The sequence below is a fragment of the Lagenorhynchus albirostris genome, chromosome 10 (assembly GCF_949774975.1).
Source record: "Lagenorhynchus albirostris chromosome 10, mLagAlb1.1, whole genome shotgun sequence".
Classification (NCBI taxonomy): Eukaryota; Metazoa; Chordata; class Mammalia; order Artiodactyla; family Delphinidae; genus Lagenorhynchus; species Lagenorhynchus albirostris.
Window position 1 is genome coordinate 366,160 of NC_083104.1, and position 22,193 is coordinate 388,352.

The following is a 22,193-nucleotide window of genomic DNA, read 5'->3' on the forward strand; positions in this document are numbered from 1 at the left end:
GCCCTGTCCACGCTCGTCCACGAGGCCCGGGGCAGGAACCACTGCCCTCCACAGGCCCGGGACAGAGGGGCACAGAGCCAGCGAGCCCCTTCGTGAGGACGAGACCCAGGGCTCCCGAGCCCCCTCGGTGGCCCCGTTCACTCACAGAACCACCCCCCGCTTTGCTCTCCCTTCCACGTGGCAGCACCCCCACACAGTGTCAGGCGGGGACACCCACACTGGGCAACCCTCCAGGTGGGGCTGGCGGGGGGCAGGTCTCGGGAGGAGCTCCGGCACATCTGTCCTCCTGCCCCCCCGGACCAGTGTGGGGACCCCCGCGAAGCTGCGGTCAAGGTGAGGTGGGTGTGTGGACAGCAGCCTGGGCTCCTGCTTCCCCAGGGAGGCTATCACCCCAGTACCATGAGGCACCTGGCAGCATCAGAGAGTGGAGTGGACGGGCCAGCCTGGCGCCGGGCAGTGCGCACGCACCCGGGGCTGTTCTCACCCCCGCCGCTCGCGTCCGGGCCCTGGGAGCCACGTGCTCACCACTCCTGCTTTCCAGGGTGCCTGGAAACGGATTCTCCCCAACGTCGTGGAGGTGGAAGACTCCACTGACTTCTTCAAGTCGGGGGCCGCGTCGCTGGACGTCGTCAGGTAAGGCCTGGAGTGGGGGTGGTGTCCCAGGTGTCTCTAGGTCAGGAGTCACCCTAAAACGGAGTGGCAGGAAACCATGCGGGTCAGGGATCCAGAAAGGACTCACGTGTGCAGGCCTCGGGCCCACCAGGAGTGGACCAGCGGGAGCTGGGACAGCTGGGCAGGCACGTCCTCCCCCAGGCTGTGTCGTGGCCCCAGAGCGGCCACTCTGGGACCTGGGCGTCTAGCTGGCGGCTCCTGGCTCTGCAGACGTGAGGCCAGCAAGCAGACAGGTGCGGACCACTGCCCTGACTGGGCTCAGTGGCCACAAGCCCCCCCAGATTCAAGGGCAGGGGCGGGACTGAGACTCACCCCTCGTGGGAGGAAGATCAAACAATGTGCGGCTCTTTTATTTTTTTATTTATTTTATTTACTTTTTTAAAGTAAATTTATTTATTTATTTTTGGCTGTGTTGGGTCTTTGTTGCTGCACGCAGTCTTTCTCTAGTTGCGGCGAGCGGGGGCTGCTCTTCGTTGCGGTGCGTGGGCTTCTCATTGTCGTGGTTTCTCTTGTTGTGGAGCACGGGCTCTAGGCTTGCGGGCTTCAGTAGTTGTGGCTCACGGGCTCAGTAGTTGTGGCTCGCGAGCTCTAGAGTGCAGGCTCAGTATTTGTGGCTCACGGGCTTAGTTGCTCCGCGGCATGTGGGATCTTCCTGGACCAGGGCTCGAACCCATGTTGCCTGCATTGGCTGGCAGATTCTTAAGCAGCGCGCCACCAGGGAAGCCCTGCACGGCTCTTTTAAAACTGCCACAAGCCCAGCACCCCGGTGAAAGCCAGCATGTGTGGGGAGGGGCCAGGCAGGTAGGGCCTGGCACAGGTGGGCCCGCTGGGCTGGAGCGCGGGCAGTCAGGGGGTCGTGACTGCGACTCTTTCTATTTCATTTTATTTTTTGAAACGGATAGTTGTTTACTTATTTTTTTTTTTAAGTCTTTATTGAATTTGTTACAATATCGCTTCTGTTTTACATTTTGGTTTTCTGGCCGCGAGGCATGTGGGATCTTAGCTCCCCAATCAGGGATCCAACCCACACCCCCTACATTTTAAGGCCAAGTCTTGACCACTGGACCGGCAGGGGAGTCCCGCAAGTCTTTTTAAATTTTAGGAATGACTTTACGTGCAGTGAGGTGCACGGATCTTGAGAGGACAGTGTGGTAGCTTTGATTTAACTTGTGTAACGCACACGTTATAGCACACGTATAATATATATATTATGTGATGTATATCGTATCTCACAAGCTACACGTTGATGAAGACACGGGCCCCACCCAGCCTCACTCCAGGGGATCCCTCCTGCCCCTCCCCAGTCAGCGGCCCCCAGGGATGATCCGTCACCACAGATCAGGTCACCCAGTCTTCAACTTCATGTGAACTGTCCCTCTTGCCCTTTCACAGTGGTAATAAGTTCTAATTTGTATAAAGAGAAGGATAATTTTGCATCTGCATTCATCAGGGATATTAGCTTGTAGTTTTGTTTCTTCTGCTGTCACTGTCTGGCTCAGGTATCAGGGTAACGCTGACCTCGTAAAGTGAGTTTGGGCGTGTTTCCTCTTCCATTTTTTTGGAAGAGTTTGAGAAGGATTGGTATTAATTCTTTTTAAATGTTGAGTGGGATTCACCAGGTTTTCCCTGGTGAGTCCCACCCAAAGTCCTGGGCTTTTCTTTGTTGGGAGGTTTTCGATCACCAGTTCAGTCTCCTTAGTTGTTATTGGTCTGTTCAGATTATCTGTTTCTTTATGATTCAGTGTTGTGTTGTGTGTTTCTGGGAATGTATCCATTTTTTCTGGGTCATGCAATGTGTTGATGTGTAATTGTTCACAGGAGTCTCTTATGATGCTTTTTATCCGTGTGGTATCCGTTGTATCGTCTCCTCTTTCATCTCACTTTTTTCTTTTAGTCTTCTCTTTTTCCTTAGTCTACCTAAAGATTTGTCTCCTTTTTTTATCTTTTCAAAAAGCCGACTCTTAGTTTTGCTGATCTTTTCTACTGTTTTTTTTCCCCCCTGGTTTCTATTTTATTTATTTCCACTGTGATCTTTGCCATTTCCTTTCTTCTGTTACCTTTTGACTTAGTTTGTTCTTCTTGTTCTGATTCCTTGAGGTGTAAAATTCGGTTGTTTATTTGAGACTTTTTTTCTTAATACGGACATCGATCACCATACACTTCCCTTTAAGAACTCTTTCTCTGTGTCCCATAAGTTTTGGTATGTTGTGTTTCCTCGTTCATTTGTCTCAAGGTAGTTTTTGGTTTCCCGTTTGATTTCTTTGGCCCACTGGTTGTTCAGGTGTGTGTTGTTTAGTAGCCGCATTTTTTTGAATTTAGTTTTCCTCCAGTTTTTGATGTCTAGTTTCCACCATCGTGGATAGAAAAGATGCTTGGTATGATTTCAGTCTTCTTACATTTGTTAAGACTTGTTTCGTGACCTCACCTGTGACCTGTCCTTGAGAGGAACTGGTGCCGTGCTGCTGGGTGGAGTATCCTGTGTGTGTGTGAGGTCCGTCTCACCCCCAGAGTTCAGTCCCCTGTCTGCCTCTTGGTCTTCCGCTTGGATATTCTGTGCGCTATTGAAAGTGAGGTGTTGAAATCTCATGGATCTTTGCGATGCTACTTCTCCCTTCAGTTATCTTAATATTTGTTTCGTACATTTAGGTGGCCCGATGGCGGGTGCGCATATGCTTATAATTGTTATATCTTCCTGGTCAATTGACCCTTTAACCATTGTACAATGTCCTTTGTTTCTTGACAGTTTTTGATTTAAAATCTATCTTGTCTAATAAGAGTATGGCTACCCCAGCTCTCTTTTGATTATTATTTGCATGGAATACCGTTACGACCCTTTTACTTTCAGCCTTTTTGCATATTTGCATCTAAGTGAATCTCTGGTGGTGTATGGGTGGATGCTGTTTCTATCCAGTCTCATAACCTATGTTTTTAAGAGGGGAGTTCAATCCATTTCCATTTAACCAGATTACTGATAAAGGGTTTACTTCTGCTGGCTGGCTGTTTTCTGTATGTCTTTTATGCTTTTTGTTCCTCAGTGTCTCTATCACTGCCTTTTTCTGGTACTATACCACTTGGATTCCCTTTTGTTTTTGTTTTTTTTTGCTATTTCTTAATTACCTTGGCGATTACAGTTCACGTCTTTAACTTATAACAATGTAGTTCGAATAATACCAACTTAATTTCAATAAAATGTAGACACTCGTATCCTATATATTGTCACCCCACCCCTTTATATTGTTATTATCCTCGATTACATCTTTATACATTGAATACCCATTAATGTAGGCGTTAAATGTTTGTTTTATGTATTTGCCTATTACGTAATGTAGTAAAAGGGGAGAAGCTGCGAACCATACCAAAAGTACAGTAATACTGGCGTTCCTATTTACCTACGTAGTTCCCTTTGCTAGCGCTCTTTACTTTTCCTTATGGCTTTGAGTTACTGTTTAATGTCCTTTCACTTCAGCCTGAAAGACTCCCTTTAGGGCACGTTTACTAGCAGTGAACTCCCTCAGCTTCTGTTTATCTGGCAATGTCTTAATTTCTCCTTCATTCTTGAAAGATAGTTTTGATGCATATGGAACTCTTGGTTGACACTTTTTTCCTTTCAGGACTTTAAATATGCCATCCCACTGCCTTCTGGCTTTCATGGGTTTTGGGGGGGAATCAGGTTTTAATTTTATTGAGGATCCTTTGTGTGTGATTAGCTTCTCTCTTGCTTTCCAAATTCCATCCTTGTCTTTGGGTCTCAGTGGGTTAACTGTCACGTGTCTTGGTGTGATTCTCTTTGAGTTTAGGTGTGATTCTCTTTGAGTCTATCCCGCTTGGAGTTCATTGAGCTTCTCGAACGTGGATATTCATGTGTTTCCTCAGATTTGGGAACTTTGGGGGCATTATTTCTTCAAATATTTTTTCTGTCCTGTTCTATCTCTTCTCTGGACCTGGTATGATGAGTGTGATCTGATGATGTTCCACTGGTCCCTGAGGCTCATTTTCATTTTCATTCGTATTCATTCTTTTTTCTTTCTACTCCTCATACTGGATAATTTCAGGTTCACGACCTTTTCTTCTGCTTGTTCAGATGCGCTCTTGAAGCCTCTAGTGAGTGTTGCATTTCGGTTATTGTATCTGTCAGCTTGAGAATTTGTTTGGCTTATTATTATAATTTCTGTCTCTTTCTTGATATTCTCATTTTTTTCATGATCATTTTCCTAGTTTCCTTTAAGTCATTGAACACATTTAAGATGGTTGATTTAATGTCTTTGATGATAATCCCTAGGGGTGGTTTCTTCCAAATTCTTTTTTCCTGTAAATGGGCCCGTTTCCTTGTATGTTTTGCGATGTTTTGCTCCAACTGGACGTTTTGCGTGTAGTGCTGTGTCGGTTCTGAGAATCTGATTCTCTCACTCCGGGAAGGTTGTTAAATCTTGCTTGTGGAGGGTTGGAGCCATCCATTTGTGACTTTTCCAAACTTTTCTTTGCATGGTGTGTGTACCTTGTTGTGTGTAATCACTGAAGTTTCTCTTGTTATCCCTGGGGTCGTACACACTATGCAAAGCGTGTATGGGATTGGCCATCCTTTGGGCCAGCCCCTCAGCACTTGGAACCCACGACCCAGATGTGTGGAGGACGAGGTCCTCATTGCCCCCCAACCCCCGCCCCCAGGAGGCCACGGCAGGAGGCCACGGCAGGAGTCACCTGCTGCCACTGCTGCCTCCTGCCCCGGGGGTGGAAAGTCTGGAAGTTCCTGCCACACCCCAGCTCTTCACCACGTTCTCCCCTGGAAGCTGCAGGTGTCGCCGAGACTCGAGAATTCCGAAGCATTTGGTTCAGACGATTCCTGCCTGTCCAATAGTTGTTGAGGTGGAGGGACGGATTTTTGGAGCTTCTTGCTCTGCCGTTTTGTGTCTAGAAAGGGGCTTTTATTCCTCTTCGGTAAATACCTAAAAGCGTTGGGAAGTATATGTTTAATTTTTAGGGAACTGCCAAAGTGCTTGCAACGTGGCTTCCAAAGTACCGTTTTCCAATCCCGCCAGCAGGGGGCGGGGCTCAGGTGCTCTGCAGCCTCACCACTGGTTGGTCTTAACCAGTGGTTTTAAGTTCAGATATGCTGGTAAGTACGGAGCCGAATCTCGTTGTGGTTGGTTCGCATTTCCTGTTGACGAGTGATGTGGAGCATCTTTTCATATGCTTATTTGCCATCCATATTTCTGCCTTGGTAAAGCATCTGGTCAATCTTTTGCCTATTTTCACTTGGATTTTTTTCTTAGAATTGATTTTAAGAATTATTTACGTATTCTGAAGCCGAGTCTTTGATCAGGTATGTGATTTGGAAATATTTTCTCCCAGTCTGTGGCTTGTGTTTTCATTCTTTGCACACTGTCTTTCAGTGATTATTATTAATCTTCTATTAATTATTACCACGTGGATTGTCTCATTTACTCATCAGGAAATAGTAGAGGAGCCATGATTGGTCCAATTTTACAGGCAAAGGAACTAGGCTCAGAGCAATTGGTCACTTGCCCAAGGTCACAAATTCATAAGTGCTGGAGCCAGAACTTGAAACCAGAGCCTCTGAATCCACAGACTGGGCTTTTAACCCTAACTGTAGACTGACACCCACGCCTCGGGGGCTGAGACGAGCCACCACCTCTGCCACTAGAACCGGGCAGGTCTGCCAGGCCTCCTCCAGGCCCTCGCTTTTCCATCTTCCCTGCAGACTGGTTGAGGAAGTGAAGGAGCTGTGTGACGGCCTGGAGTTAGAAAATGAAGACATCTACATGGCAGCCACTTTCGGGGACTTCATACAGCTGTTAGTGAGAAAGATGCGAGGGGACAACAAGGAGAGCAAGTGCGTCATCGACCACGTGAGTCCTGGGCCCACCACATGGGCCCGGCCTGCACACCCCTCAGGCACCCATACCTGTGGGTCCACAGTGACACTTGGGGGAAGCCTGGATGTCCAGAAGCTTTAGTGACCCAAGCTTCCCTTGGTAATTCCAAATAGCCTAAAGATGCCAGGCGGTAGGACAAACTCAACAGAGGAAATTGTTGTCCAAGACTCAGTATAGGGGACAGGTTTGGTCCCAAGACAGGAGACAGGGTATTAAGAAGAGACTTTTGCAGTGTTCTTCTCTCTCCACCCCCTTTCTCCTTTGGTGGGTTTCCTGGCGTGGCTTCCAGCCCTGCCAGCTCACCCTGGACCCCGGGTGACTCTCACCCCTAGTCCTGGCTCCACCACCTCCCAGCAAGGGCAGCGGCTTCCTGCTGGTGTCAGCCTCTGGCTTGACTCGTGGCTTCTCAGCTCTTCCATCACCTGTGCAACCAGTCAGCTGTGTGAAATTCTGTTGGTTGAAACGAGAGAGAGAGAGAGAGAGAGAGAGAGAGAGAGAGAGAGAGAGAGAGAGAGAGATTGGGAATGTTCTCCCAACAAGGAAAACAAATGATCCTCTACATTCAGCTTGTATATATGAAGTATGAGGAAGTAACTAACTGCAAATTTAATTTTTAAAGAAACTGTGGAAAAACCATCCCTGGGGTATCTCGGTAGACTACCAACTCCTATGGGAATTAGCTTTGTGATAGTTTGGCTGGCTGGTGCTTTGGAACAAGGGCTGATGAAGAAAGTATGGGTGACCAGGGTGGACACCAGGCTGGCCTTAAGGTTGTGGACAAATGACTGCGGAAGGAGGGGCGGCATCCCAGAGGCTCCGCGTTCATCGTGGGATTGCAGGCCCGAGGGGCAGTGAGCGGGGGCCGCGTCATGTCTGGGGGCCGCAAGTGCTGTCTGCCCACTGGCGCTTCCTGTGTGCGGAGGCCACACAACCAGCCCAAGGTCAGTGGCAGAGCCGGGGCTCCAGCCAGGCAGTCCAGCTGCGGAGTCTGGCCCTCCATCTCTGCTTATCACTCAGCTGCCACCTCTGCCCACACGACCGCTCCCTGGGCAGCAGGGCTGGATCCGATAAGGAGGCCGAGTAGCCCGGGCCCTTGCTTGTGTATTGGGGTGGGGGGGGGCAAGGTGAGTGGTCCCTGTGTCTCTGGTGGGGTCGTGCCCATCAAGGATGCCCCTTCGCGAAGAATCCACACTGCAGCTCCGGCCTGTGGCCCTTCGTCCCCAGGTGGAAAAGACCGTGAACAAGCTGACCCTCCGAATGCCCCACCAGCTCTTCATCGGAGGCGCGTTTGTGGACGCCGAGGGCGCCAAGACCTATGAGACCATCAACCCGACAGACGGAAGTGTGAGTGCAGGCCCAGCACCCCTTTGCCCCGCACAGGCCCCCGACGCCCCCTCTCCCATCTACTCCCCCTCCCCAGTCTGGGGGCCTCTGGGTCCCGGCTGGGGGCCTCTGCTGGGGCGAGAAAACACTGCAGTCAGCCTCCAGCCCTTCCTATAGGAACGGCATAGAGGGAGATGCGGTGGGGAGGGTGATGGGGACGCGGGAGGACTCTGGAGGGTCTGCAGCAGAGTTAAGCCCTCCCAAGGAGGAAACGGGGGCCATTCCCTCCCCTCCACACCTCAAGAATAACCCCAGCGTCGGGAGGGCCCGCCTCGCATCCCCGGTTTGTCAAGACACCCTGGCTGTAGCTGTCCTGCTCAGTGCACACGTATGGCGCTGTCACTTCCGTGCACGCTCACACCTTCCTACAGACACGCACCGCAGAAGACAGGGCCTCAGAATGGTCCTCTGAGGGGAGTTTAAGAAAGTGATGGGCAGGTTGTGTGGACCCAGACAGGTGCCCTCAGGCAGGAAAGTCAGGCGCTGCCACCACAACCTCGGGGCCAGTTTTGGGAAGCCCGGGCAGGAGGCTGTGTGGATGCCTGGCGCCGGGGCCGTGGGCAGGGAGGGCACAGCCTACCTGGGGTGACCAGCAAGGAGGCGCTGGCCTCCGCCCTCCCACCCCATCCACATGGCGGGAGGTATGGGGGCCTGTGCTGGCGGGAGGTGGGCAGCCTCGGGACATGGAATGCAGGGGCGTTGGGCCGGCTTATGTCCCTTCAGGAGCAAACCTCCCGCCTGCGCCTCACGAAATTTATGGGTCTCTGCTCTCGGTTTGCAAACGCTGAGCTGACCCTCGGCCTTATGGCTGCAGCCTGAGTCTGTCACCCTGTTTCGGGTCAGTGGGAGAGTAGAGGGAAGGCCCTCGGGACCTAGGAACACGGCCCTTTCTGCAGGCCCCATCTCCCCTCGTCGTGCAGACCCTGCCCATGCCCTCCTGTCCGCCGACCTTCGCCTCCGCGGCCGCCCAGGTGGCCAGGCAGAGCTTCAGGGCTCCACTCCACCACAGGTCATCTGCCAGGTGTCCCTGGCCCAGGTCAGCGACGTGGACAAGGCCGTGGCTGCTGCGAAGGACGCCTTTGAGCACGGGCTGTGGGGGAAGATCAGCGCGCGGGACCGGGGCCGCCTCCTGTACAGGTGGGACCTCGCCCGCACCCACCTTCCTGTCCCGGGCCTTCCTCTCAGGCCGCGGCTGGCGCTCGCGTCCTCCCGTGAGGACGCGGTCCCGGAAGGGCAGTGTGACCACGGCCTGAGGCCCAGGGGAGGCTTCTCAGAGGAAGTAGCTTGAGAGGCAGGAGGGCCTGTCCCAGGCGGGGGCCTGGGGGAGGTGCCCGGGTGGAGGGAACAGTGTGGGCGGAGACGAGGCACGGAGTGAGGGTGTGCTTCGAAGCGGAGCCGCTGCCAGCTCCGCCACCGCCACCGCCACCGCAGGCTAATAGCTGCTCCTGGGCCGGCCCAGAGGGCACTGCTTGCTTGCCGGGCGGGGCTCCCAGGAGCAGGGGGGGGGGGGGGACGGGGCGGGGCTCCCAGGAGCCAAGGGGGGGGCGCGGGGGAGCCGGGGGGCGGGGCTCCCAGGAGCTGGGGGGCGGGGCGGGGCGGGGCGGGGCGGGCCGGGCCGTCCTGGCCCTGCCTGGCTCGCGCTGACAGAATCTCCTCTCTCACGTTCCCCTTCTGCTAAACCCTCGGCCCAGTCGGAAGTCCAGGGAAGGGTTGGGACGCTCCGGCTCATGACCCGGGTGGGGTGAGGCGCGGAGGAGAGCTGCTGCCCGCCCTCCTCGAGCCAGGCGGTCCCACTGGGGAGGATCAGGTGCCCCAGGAGGCGGGGTGGTGTTTCCAGAAGGGGGCTGCTGGCGGGTGAACCGAGCCGTGTCGGGGAGCCTGCTGAGCCGGCCTCAGGAACCCGTTTTTCTCTCTGGGTCCTGCGGAGCCGGGCTGGGGCCAGGTCGCGCTAAGGGTCCCAGCTTGTCGCCGGGCGGGAGGGCCCCCGCCGTGGCCTTGCTGTCCGAAGGCCTTTTGTTTCTACTCCGGAGGCCAGAAATGCCGGGGCAGCCGCCACACAGGCAGCCAGAGAGAGGGGCCAGAGTGGTTTGCAAAACAGAATGGAGATGGTGGCTTCGGGGCGGGCAAGGGCGTGCCCAGCCTGCCGTATCTCAGGAGCCATCAGTTGGAGGAAGGCATTGGCTGGAGATCTGAGGCCCCAGAGATCGGGCAGAGCTGTGAACCCTGGCAGAGCAGGGACCCTGGTGGACTGCCCTGAGGCAGACCGCGTCCCTCCCCCGAGACCCTCTGCTGCCCTGTGGTGGCACGTGTTGCAATAGCCCACCGGCCACAAGGACCTTGGGGGCGGTGCCCCGAGCAGCTGCGTAGGCAGACCCCTCAGGGCTCTACAGCTCCTGGTGACCCAGTCTCCTCCCAGTCCCCGCAGAGGGGCGAGACAGAATTTCCCTGGTCCATGGACGGAAGTGGGACCCCCATGGGTGCATCACAGGAGCAAGACACCACGCAGTTACGGGAGAAGCTGGGCAGAAAGGTCCAGGGGGAGAGTCAGAGAAAGTCACCAGACACCCCCAGGAGCCGGCGAGCCGTGTACCCAGCTGCCGGAATGGACCCTGCAGAGCGGGTGGGCGTCCGTGGAAAGCTGCTGCCCTGTGCTCGCACACTTCCTTGGGTCCACGGCCCAGAGTCTGGTGGTGGCCCGGGCTGCCGTGGTCAGGGGCCGGGGAAGGGGGTCTGAGCCACCTGGTACCTCAGCATCTGCCCCTCCCGGTGCCCACCCCGCAGACCTTCAGGAGGCCAGCGCTGCCTGTCCGTTCTTCCCCGACCTGGTGCTGTGCGGGGACCAGGCTCTGGCAGGCAGAAGGCACCCTCACCCAAGCTGCCCCCCAGCCTCCCAAGCAGCTCAGGTGACAATTACTTAGGGACTCGTGACACGGCCACATCACACACACGTGGCATTTTGCACAGATGTGGTGGATGGAGAGATTGGGGGTTGACCAAGGAAGAAGACGTGGCCACAAGAGCCAGCAACACACCGCAGGCTTCATCGGGCGGCACCCCGCAGCGGGAGGTCCCCCGAGGCTGTAGTGGCGGAACAGAGGCGCTCCCGGGGGGAGAGGGACCTGAGAGGGGCTCCCGTGTCCGGGCAAAGTTGCCCAGCAGCACGCACGCCAGGGTCTCTGCATCAGAGGACTGGGAAGGCCTGTGGCTGTAACTGCACAGCCTGTCTCACCAGTGGTGACAGCTGTCGGGTGAGGTTCCTGGGGGACGCATCCACTTGTCAATGGCTAAAAATGTGCACATTTGGGCTATTTTAAAATAGTTGGCTGTGTAAAAGTTGGCGCTGGCGGGCTTTTGAGCTAAGGTGTCTCAGGCTGCAAACACCGTAGAAGACAGGAGACATGACAACCTAGGGGCCGACACACACAGGCCACCTCATGCTGACTTTAATGTGGATTTATGTCTTTGGCCTTCTGTCCTCGTAGCTGATGGAACCCTTGTCCTTGTAACGCCAACAACACGGTATCTCCACTGTTCGGTCTATAATTTTTCTCAAAATGTGACTTACCTTTGCTCTCGTACCCGGAGAGTGACCTGGTGCGTCCCTGTTTGTGCGGTGACGATGGGCCCTTCTGCTCAGTCCCCAGTCCCACTCGCCAGCCCCACGCTGTGTGCGGGCCGTGCACCCAGCAGGAGCGGGAGGTCAGGGAGGCCAGCTGTCTCTGCTCGCGGGAGAGGCAGGCAGTCTGGAACGCCTGTCCCGGCACATGTCTGTGCCGGCCGGAGAGTTTGAAGGGCGGCGGGAGCGGGAGGGTGCTGGCAGGACGCTGTGGGGTGTGATGGCGGGGGCACAGGGACCACTGAGGGCGGCTGGACGTGGGCTCAGCCTGGAGGAGGCTGTGCAGATGCTCCGTCCCTCATCCCCGGTACAGCCGCGTGGAGTGGTTGCTGCTCGACACCGGCATGCTGTCCCCGGACAAGGCGTCTTCTCGCAGAGGCAGGAGGTGTAATTAGGAAGCAGTGGATCCATTGATATCCCAGGAAGGAAGAGAGAGAGGAGAGGAGGGGGACGGGGCACCATGCTCACGCCCCTGCAGCCAAGGACACGCCGCCGTCCCATGTCACAGATGAGGACGCTGAGGCCGGCCCCTGAGTGAGGTGGTGCTGGCAGGGCGCCCGGCTCCTGAGGAGGGGCCCCGAAAGGGCAGGCGAGGCCGTGCCAGGCCTGAGCCCCGCGCCCTGCCCGCCCCGCTCAGGCTGGCCGACCTCCTGGAGCAGCAGCAGGAGGAGCTGGCCACCATCGAGGCCCTGGACGCGGGGGCCGTCTACACGCTGGCGCTGAAGACCCACGTGGGCATGTCCATCCAGACCTTCCGCTACTTCGCTGGCTGGTGCGACAAGATCCAGGTGGGGCTCCCACGGGCGTCCGGGCCGGCAGGGCCCCCGAGGGCGGCACAGCACTCTGAAGGCCGCGCCACAACCCGCCACAGCTTTGTGGCCTTAAGAAAACGCCGGTTATCCGCTCCCGGTTCTGCAGGTGGGAAGCGGGTCGGGCGGGGCTGGGTTCTGTGCCAGGGTCTCAAGGGTCGCTGTCGGGGTGTCACTGGGCTGGGCCTTGCTGGCGCTTCCGGGGAGGACCGGGTGTTGGCGGCGCCCAGGGGGCAGGGCTGCGGCCGGGGCTCCTGCAGTCGTCTCTCTGGTCCCCGCCCAGCCCTCCACACCCCGCCCCTCTGACTTTCTGCTGCCACTAACCAGAGGCCTAGAGGAGAGCCACCTGCTCTCCCCGAGGTTCCTGTGCTTATGCTTGGCCCACCTGCACCATCTCCCCATCCTAAGGCCAACTCTGTCATACTGTGTCATCGTACGGGCAGCTCACCAGGTCCCAGGGCTCAGGGCCTCACTTGGGGGCCATTATTGGAGGTTTTCCTGCCGCAGGCAGTGGTGGCTGAGCCCTTCCAGGGAGACCCACGGCCGCGGGGTTCTCGGTGTCTCTGCTGGGTCTGGGCGCTCGCCCCGTCCGAGTGCAGGCGTGAGCTCAAGGGAGGGGGTCTGCCCGGTGCCTGCTCCCCGGTAGCCCCTGCATCACAGGCCCCCAGAGGCAACGGGCCCCCACCCTGGCCCTTCCAGGCCCTTCCCTGCCCCGGAGGCCGTCCCCGTGCAGGACCTGCTTCCTGTCTGAGGACTTGGCCAGGCTCAGCACCTCACCCCCTGTGGCTGCCTGCTCCACCCGGCTCTGGACCCCTCAGCTGTCCTGTCCTGCACAAGCGGGGGCATCGGGACACAGCCCCTGTCCCTCCCTGGGTCCCAGGCGCAGGCTGGCTGCCCACAGGGGAAGGGGTGAGGGGCCAGAGCCCCTCCCGGTGATGCTGCTGCTTCTTCCAGGGTGCCACCATCCCCATCAACCAGGCCAGACCCAACCGGAACCTGACCATGACCCGGAAGGAGCCCATCGGGTGAGTCACGCGCCGGGCACTTTTTAGGACTGCGCGGGGGGGCTCAGATGTCCCCTCTCTGTGTATTTATCAGACAGCCGTTTATTTGCCAGCCACTACCTCCCAGACATGGCAAGGGCCGGAGATGCAACAAAGAGAAAAACCAATGAAAATTCCTGTCCTCAGGGTGAAAACAGCTTTCGCCTCCACAGCCCCTGTTCCCTGCCAGGCACTGTTTAACGACTTTGAGACCATAATTGTGTTTAATCCCTATAGTAACCCTCCATCAGTCAGGGTCATGGGGGGAAGAGAGGGCACGCCCCCAAATTTTATCTGAAGAGTGTAATGACCGGTGTACTTAAGGACAAGGAATTCCTACACAGCAGCAGGGACAGGAACCCTCAGCGAGACCAGCCCGCGGCACAAGGAGGACAGACGTCCAGTCAACATGGAAAGACTAGGTTTGGGAGGGATTTTAAACCCGCAGCGAGGGGCCCCATCTTACCATCCGATGTCCAAAGGCCTGCCTCGGCCGAGGCCACCCGGCAGTGACCGCTGAGACCTGGTGTCTCTCCCGCGAGGCTCAGTGTGGGGACTCGCTAACGCAGGACGGGGACGGGCACCCGAGGAGACGGCATGTGGCAGAGCTAAGGGCTCAGCACGTGGATGCAGACGCCGCCGGGAGGGGCTCAGTGCCGGGGGAGAGCATGGGGTCAGGACACGGGGGCTGCAGGAACCACCCCCCCAGCAAAGAACTACCCAGCCGAGGCGTCAGGAGTGTGGAGCCAGGACCCTGCTCAGAGCCCCCTCAGGTGCAGGGGCCAGTCGCGTGAGTCTGCAAGGTCCCTGAGCCTCAGCCCCCGCACAGGGTGCCCATCCTGTCGGACTGAGTAGGACGCTGACCCTGCCCGGGTGCCTGGCTGGCCGGGCGAGTCGGTGGGGAGGCCTTCCCTGTACTGGCGGGTGGGGGGCTTTGTCAGGGCTTCGCAACCAAGCACCACAGCCTGCGAGACTCGCGCTGCGGACTTTGGTCATCTCACAGTCTGGGGGCCGGGGGTCCCAGGCTACGTGTCGGTAGAGTTGGCTCCTTCTGAGGCTGCCCCACTGGCTTCTGGTGATGGAGGCCACCTTGGTGCTCCTGGGCTCTGCCCTCGCGCCCACACGGCCCTCTCCCTCTGCGGGTCTGTCTTCACAGGGCTCTCGGTTCATAAGGACGGCGGTCACATGGTTAGGCGCTCACCCTAATCCGGCGAGACTCCATCTTAACTAATTACACCTGGGATGACCCTGTTTCCAAATCAGGTGACACCTGGGGCACTGGAGTTAAGTCCTCAGCACCGGGATGTGAGGGCATGATTCAGTCTTGAGGGCAGGAAGTCTGTGCTGCGTTTTCTTCTCCGGAGCCTCAGCCTCCTTCTCCTCGGTGACCTCTCCCGCTTCCCTGGGGGCTCTCACCCTGCTCCCTCCACTGCCTTGTCCCTCTGGGTGTGCTGGGTGTATGTGGGGTGAGGACCGGCTTTCCTAACCCCTCAGCACACCCCACCACTCCCAGGAAGGTGTGTGGGGCCCTGTGCCGGCCCCAGGCCCCACTGCACTCCCGCTCTCCCGGCCCATGAACCCTGTGGCTCGTCAGTGACCCGTCATGCCCTTGGCCTCTGCGTGTGCTCTTCCCACTGCTGGGTCAGCCGAGCCGTCATCGTTTGGGGAAACATTCTCTGATGATGATGGAGGTGATGACGATGAAGAGGATGGTGGTAATGGCGGTGAAGATGACAATGAAGAAGATGGTGATGAATATGATGATGGTTAAGATGTTGACAGTGAAGATGCTGGTGACGATGGTGAAGAAGATGGTGATGAAGATTGTGGTAATGATGGTGAAGAAGATGATGGTGAAGATGGTGATGATGGTGATGAAGATGATGGTGAAGATGGAGGTGATGAAGATGATGGTGATGAAGACGATGGTGAAGATGATGGAGGTGATGAAGATGATGGTGATGAAGATGACGGTGAAGATGGTGATGATGGTGGTGAAGACGATGGTGAAGATGATGGAGGTGATGAAGATGATGGTGATGAAGATGACGGTGAAGATGGTGATGATGGTGGTGAAGACAATGGTGAAGATGATGGAGGTGATAAAGATGGTGATGAAGATGATGGTGAAGATGATGGAGGTGATGAAGATGATGGTGATGAAGACAATGGTGAAGATGATGGAGGTGATGAAGATGATGGTGATGAAGACAATGGTGAAGATGATGGAGGTGATGAAGATGATGGTGAAGATGATGGAGGTGATGAAGATGATGGTGATGAAGACGGTGAAGATGATGGAGGTGATGAAGATGATGGTGATGAAGACAATGGTGAAGATGATGGAGGTGATGAAGATGATGGTGAAGATGATGGAGGTGATGAAGATGATGGTGATGAAGACAATGGTGAAGATGATGGAGGTGATGAAGATGATGGTGATGAAAATGATGTTGAAGATGATGGAGGTGATGAAGATGAAGATGATGGTGATGAAGACGATGGTGAAGATGATGAAGAAGACGGCAGTGACGATGATGAAACAGCAGTCACTTGGTCTGCATGGGGCTCCGTGTGGACAAGCTCATCTAACTGTCTGACTCACAGGGAGGGGCTGCCATCACCGAGTTCTACGGGCTCAGGAGGAGGCAGGGCCACATGCCTCCTGGGAGCACAGGTGTCATCAGTATGTCTCCTAGGACGTAGGGGCTCCCTCCATGGAGACACTGCCCAGCCAGAGGCTTCTCTGGGACAAAGGGGAAGCACTGACCCTGGACACCATCTCTCAGTGCATAGCAGGCAGGCTTCATCAGGTCCCCAGACTGACTGCATCCTTCTTGTCTCCTTGGCACTGACCCTGGCCTAATGCCCAGGAGGACCCTCATCCACAACCACCTGTGGGACCCTTGACCCTCTCTCACATCCTCCTGGTCCACACATATGACCTCTGACTCTCTCCCGCGTCCCCCCGGCCACCCCTGTGACCCCTGACTGTGTCCCAGCCCCTGCCTGTTTTCACCTGTGCCTTCTGTCACCTCCCCATCTCCTGGTGCTGCCCATATCCAACTGTGTCCCTAGACTGTGTCCCATCAGAAGCTGTGCGCTGTCCCCTGCCATCACACCCTGCTGGCAAGAGGGGCTACTGCAGACTGGACATACTGCCCCATCAGGGCCTGGGAAGGCAGGTGTCAGCAGTCCCTCTGCAGGGCCATTGATGCCACATCAGAAGCCTGGCCCTGGAGTGGAGAGGCGGCAGTGGCAGGTCCACACGGGACCCAGGCCGAGCGGAGAGATGAAGGCCTGCTTCCCTCGTCCCACAGGGTCTGTGGCATTGTCATCCCCTGGAACTACCCCTTGATGATGCTGTCCTGGAAGATGGCCGCCTGCCTGGCTGCGGGGAACACAGTGGTGATCAAGCCTGCCCAGGTGGGTGCGGGCACGTCCTGGCGGGGCCTGAGGCCTTGGAGGGCGGGTGGCACCTGCGAGGGGTGACGGACAAGGAGGAGGGCTCTGCGGGTGAGGGCGGCCTTTGTGGGCCGGCGCACGGGGCAGAGGCGGCCTTGGGCGGATCTGGTGTTGTTTGGGCCGCGGGGCCGAGTCAGGCTAGCCGGGCCGTGCGTGTAGCTGCTTGGTGAGTGGTCGGCGGTCTTTCACAGACTCTAGCTCAGCCCCCTTGTGCGGCCCCGGGAACCAGGGTCCGGGCTCCAAGCCCTGGGTGTCTGCTGTTAAAGCTGGTGCTTCAGGGCCCAGACATCCTGGGGAAGCTTCTGTGTGTCCACCACCCAGGCCCCTCTCAGAGAAGCCGTGTGACGGGGTCCCTCGTGCAGGCTGAGGAGCCTGAGCAGGGTGCCCTGCGGTGAGGTCACCCCACAAGCCTCGAACCCTCATCTGTACTTTGGAGGGTTTAGTTAGGAGCTGAAGGTTAGATGCTGGGGCGGTGGGCCCAGGGGGTCTCACTCAGCTCCTCTGGGGCGATTTGGCCTCAAGGGTATTAACGTAGTAAAAACCAGCAAAATGATACTGCTTTATAGTATTTACCCTGAGTTAGGCACTCCTCAGGCATTTTAACGTGCATAACAAATTTCCCAGTAATTTGCGTACATCTGCTTACTAACCCCTGAGGTGACCCTTAACCTCCCCCTTTAGCGTGATGGGACGCTGAGAGGTCAAAGCAATTGTCCCTGGAAGGCCCCACTCACCCAGCCCCCACAAAGTCTGAGCACCCACAGATGCACCTCTCAGCCTGAGGCCCAGCAGTGGGTGGGGTGTGGACCACCGAACCAGGCGAGGAAAAGTCACCCCTTTTCCTCCAGAAGAGGAGCGGCTGCTGGCTTGTGGGGTGTCAAGAGCAGGGGACGGCTGCCAGCAGGGGACGGCGGAGCCCACTTCCCTCCTGTCCTGCCTCCTCAGGTGACCCCACTCACAGCCTTGAAGTTTGCAGAGCTGACCTTGAAGGCTGGCATTCCCAAGGGCGTGATCAACGTCCTGCCAGGATCCGGTAAGGGCCGTGGTCGGGGGCATGAGGTGCATTTGGTCAAAACAGGGCCTGCTATGTGGTGTGCCCTGGTGGGCGGGGCAGTGGTGGGGAGGCCTGCCTGGAGGCGGAGGATGCTGCCCTGCGGTCGGGGAGAGCTGTACCTGGAAGGGTTTAGCGTTCAAATTCCTCCCCAGATGTTTTCCATTTTCTGTACATGTGTGTGTGCTCTGGAATAAACTACACAACCTGGGAATTATCAGTTAACAAAGGAAAGAAAATATGCATTTACCCTATCTTTTAGAATTATATAATCACGTTTACTGGTGTCCTTTGGTTTTTTCTATGGATGTGAGTTACCATCTAGGTCACTTGTTTTCCTTAAGTATTTTTCATAGGTGGGTCTACTAGCAACAAATTTTCTAATTTTTTGTTTATCCGGAAATGTTTTATTTTGCCTTGATTTTTTGAAAGATAGTTTTGCTGAATGTCAGCACTTTGATTGTATCATCCCACTGCCCGCTGGCCTCTGCTGTCTCTGATGAGTCAGCTGTTGATCTTATAGTTCTCTTATTTGCAAGTCAGTGTTCTCTTGCTGCTTTCAAAGTTTCCTCTGTCCTTGTTTTGCAGCATTTTTACTATGATATATCTGGGTGTGGTTCTCTTTGTGGTTATTTGATGTGGAATTCATTCCGCTTCATGGATGCATAGAGTAATGTCTTTCATCAGATTTGGGAAGTTTCTAGCCATTATTCATTCTAATACTTTTTTCTGTGGTTTTCTCTTTCTGCATGCCTTCTGGCACTTCCATTATGAGTATATTGATGTTGTTACTGCTGTACCACTTTTCTATGAGGCTCTCTTAACTCTTCTTCATTCTTTTTCTCGCTATTCTTTTTTTTAAAATAAATTTATTTATTTATATATTTTTGGCTACATTGGGTCTTCGTTGCTGCCCACGGGCTTTCTCTAGTTGCTGTAAGTGGGGGCTACTCTTCGTTGCGGTGCGCGGGCTTCTCATTGTGGTGGCTTCTCTTGTTGCAGAGCACAGGCTCTAGGCGCACAGGCTTCAGTAGTTGTGGCTTCACCGGCTCTAGAGCACAGGCCCAGTAGTTGTGGCGCACGAGCTTAGTCGCTCTGCGGCATGTGGGATCTTCCCGGACCAGGGCTCCAACCCGTGTCCCCTGCATTGGCAGGCGGGTTCTTAATTACGGTGCCACCAGGGAAGTCCCTTCTCACTGTTCTTTAGATTGCATTATCTCCATTAGTCTTCAAGTTTACTGACTCTTCTGCCAGTTCAAACCTACTGTTGAGCTCCTTTACTGAGTTTTCATTTCAGTTGTACTTTTTAGCTCCTTTTAACTTCATTTCAGTTGTTCTTTTTTTATTTGTTCTTTCTTGATATTCTCTGTTTGATGAGACATCATATCACAGCTGCCTTTAGATGTGGTTTTGTTCAGTTCTTTGAACGTCTTTTTTTTTTTTTTTTTTTTTTTGCGGTACGCGGGCCTCTCACTGCTGTGGCCTCTCCCGTTGCAGAGCACAGGCTCCAGACGCGCAGGCTCAGCGGCCATGGCTCACGGGCCCAGCTGCTCCACGGCATGTGGGATCCTCCCGGACCGGGGCACGAACCCGCGTCCCCTGCATCGGCAGGAGGACTCTCAACCACTGCGCCACCAGGGAAGCCCTGAAGTCTTTGTTAAGTGTGGCGTCTGGGTCCTCTCAATGTCAGTTTATGTTGTCTGCTCTTTTTGCCTGTGATGGGTCACATTCTGTAGTTTCTTTGCATGCCTCATAATTTTTTTGCTAAAACGTAGATATTTTAGGTAACACAGTATACCAACTCTGGGTACTTGTCCCCTGTCCCCTGTCCAGAGCTGTGTTCACCATTTTCTTGTTTATTTGTTTAGTGACTTGCTGGACGGTTTCAGAGAAGTGTCCTTCCCCTGCAGTGTGCAGCCAGTGAGGTCGCCCCCAGAGAGCACAGCTGTGGGCTGTGCAGTCCCCAGTGGCAGCGGGTGTACAGGGGCCTCTTCCTCTCCCGGTCTGCTCATCTGGCTGCCTCTGTCCTTATCACACCAGCTGCTCAGCTCCACTCACTGCAGGCTGGCTGCTCTATTGTTTTCACCAGTACCCTGGGGCATAACTGCTCCAAGGTCTGATCTGGTTAAATTCCTGTCTCTTTGCTCAGCCCTTGAGGTTTGTTCTTACACAGAGGGCTCTTCCCTGGTTCTCTCTGGTAAACTAAATGACCTGTGGTCTATCTTATTGCTGCCATAGAGCTACCAGCCTCCTCTTAATTGTTCACCTCCAAAATCTACAGTGTTTTTGAGAATGTCCTTAGGATTGAACTTCCTCATACGGTTTCAAATAAAGTCAGTTCCGGGCTTCCCTGGTGGCACGGTGGTTGAGAGTCCACCTGCCATGCAGGGGATGCGGGTTCGTGCCCCGGTCCGGGAAGATCCCACATGCCGCGGAGCAGCTGGGCCCATGAGCCATGGCCGCTGAGCCTGCGCGTCCAGAGCCTGTGCTCCGCAACGGGAGAGGCCACAACAGTGAGAGGCCCGCATACCACAAAATATAAAAAAAATAAAGTCAGTTCCTCTGGGGAGTGTTTTGGAGCTCTCTGTTTTTATAGAAAACCTCTTCCCCGGCCAAAATCTCTGAGCCACGGCCTCAGGCGCTGGCCCCCCTGCAGCAGCTGGGGCCAGGTGGAAGAGGTCCCGGGAGACTCAGCCTGCCACACCTGGGAAAGAGCCGTCACCTTACAAGAAGGGCAGGTGGGAGCCATACTCACAAAGAATGTGGCCTCTGAAATTCAGGGTCGGAGGGGATGCCGGCCTCCCCTCCTGGAGAGGTGCCCCATCCCTGGACTGCATTGCTGACCACACCTGCTTCGGCTGGAGGAGAGGGGAGAGTGGTTCACGGCTCAGGTGCCACAGACTCCTGAATAAATGTCTCTTCACTTGCTCTCTGCCCTTAGGAAAATTTACAGAGACTTTAAATTGTTGTTTTTTAATGATTTTCACCAGTTTTGGTTGTTGCCCTGAGAAGTTGTCGATAGGGCTCCTCATACTGGCCTTTGGTGGTGACTCTCACCTCATACCTTTTTTTTTTTTTTTTTTTTTTGCGGTACGCGGGCCTCTCACTCTTGTGGCCTCTCCCGTTGGCGGAGCACAGGCTCCGGACACACAGGCTCAGCGGCCATGGCTCAGCGGCCATGGCTCACGGGCCTAGCTGCTCCGCGGCATGTGGGATCTTCCCGGACCGGGGCACGAACCCGTGTCCCCTGCATCGGCAGGCGGACTCTCAACCACTGCGCCACCAGGGAAGCCCCTCACCTCATACCTTTTGAATACATTGTGTTTATGTTTTTATTATTCGTAAAAAATATGTCATTGTAATTTCGGTATCCTCTCTGACCCGCTAAGTAAAAAGAGATTTTTTTTCAGCTATCTTTTTCCCCCTAAAATTCTGTTCTAATATTTCTAGCTTTACTATGTCATACTTAGAGAATTCAGCCTGTATATTAGTTTTCTAGGGCTGCCATAACAAAGTACCCCAAGCCAGGGGGCTTAAACAACAGGGATGTGTCGTCTCAGTTCTGGAGGCTAGAAACCCGAGATCCAGGTGTTGGCAGTTCTGTGCTCCCTCTAACGGCTCTGGGGGACGACCTTTCCTTGCCTCTTCCAGCTTGTAGAGCATCACCCTGACCTGGGACTTGCCCTTTACGTGGCATTTTTCCTGTGCATGTCTGTATCCAAGTCTCCCCTTTTATAAGGACACCATTGTCCCAACAACAACCTACCTTATTCCCAAATAAAATTACATTCTGTGGTACTGGGTGTTAGGATGTCAACATATGAAATTGAGTGGGACACAATTCAACCCATGATAGCCTGTAAAAATTCTACTTTCTAAAATGGAGAATTTCTTTGTGACCTAGTATATGATACCTTCTTATAAATATTTCTTGGAGAGCCTAAAACAGTGATGTTATTATTATTCAATAGACTTTATTTTTCAGAGCAGTTTTAGGTTCACAGAGGAATCGAATGGAAAGTATAGAGATTCCCATACATGCCCTGTCTCCCTCATAATGTCCCACATGTGTTACAGTTGACAAACCTACACTGGCATGTCATCATCACCCAAAGTCCATAGTTGACATGAAAATTCACTCTTGCTCTTGTACATTCTGTGACGAGTCTAAAACAACATTTACCCAACACTGTGGTATCAGATGGAATGGATTCACTGCCCTAAGAATCCTCTGTGGACGAGGAAAAATCCCATTCATTT

General features: G+C 54.9%; 1 protein-coding gene across 2 annotated transcripts in view; it reads left to right on the forward strand.

Moving 5' to 3' along the window:
* The window catches only part of ALDH1L1 (aldehyde dehydrogenase 1 family member L1), a 47,118-nt gene that overhangs the window by 14,528 nt on the left and 10,397 nt on the right, over positions 1–22,193 (forward strand). For both annotated transcript variants that reach the window (XM_060163849.1, XM_060163850.1), the window contains exons 9-16: positions 542–633; positions 6,392–6,539; positions 7,791–7,910; positions 8,959–9,086; positions 12,203–12,353; positions 13,329–13,399; positions 16,738–16,843; positions 17,828–17,915. In XM_060163849.1, coding sequence (XP_060019832.1) covers positions 542–633; positions 6,392–6,539; positions 7,791–7,910; positions 8,959–9,086; positions 12,203–12,353; positions 13,329–13,399; positions 16,738–16,843; positions 17,828–17,915 — 904 coding nt within the window. The remainder of the gene's footprint in view (positions 1–541; positions 634–6,391; positions 6,540–7,790; positions 7,911–8,958; positions 9,087–12,202; positions 12,354–13,328; positions 13,400–16,737; positions 16,844–17,827; positions 17,916–22,193) is intronic.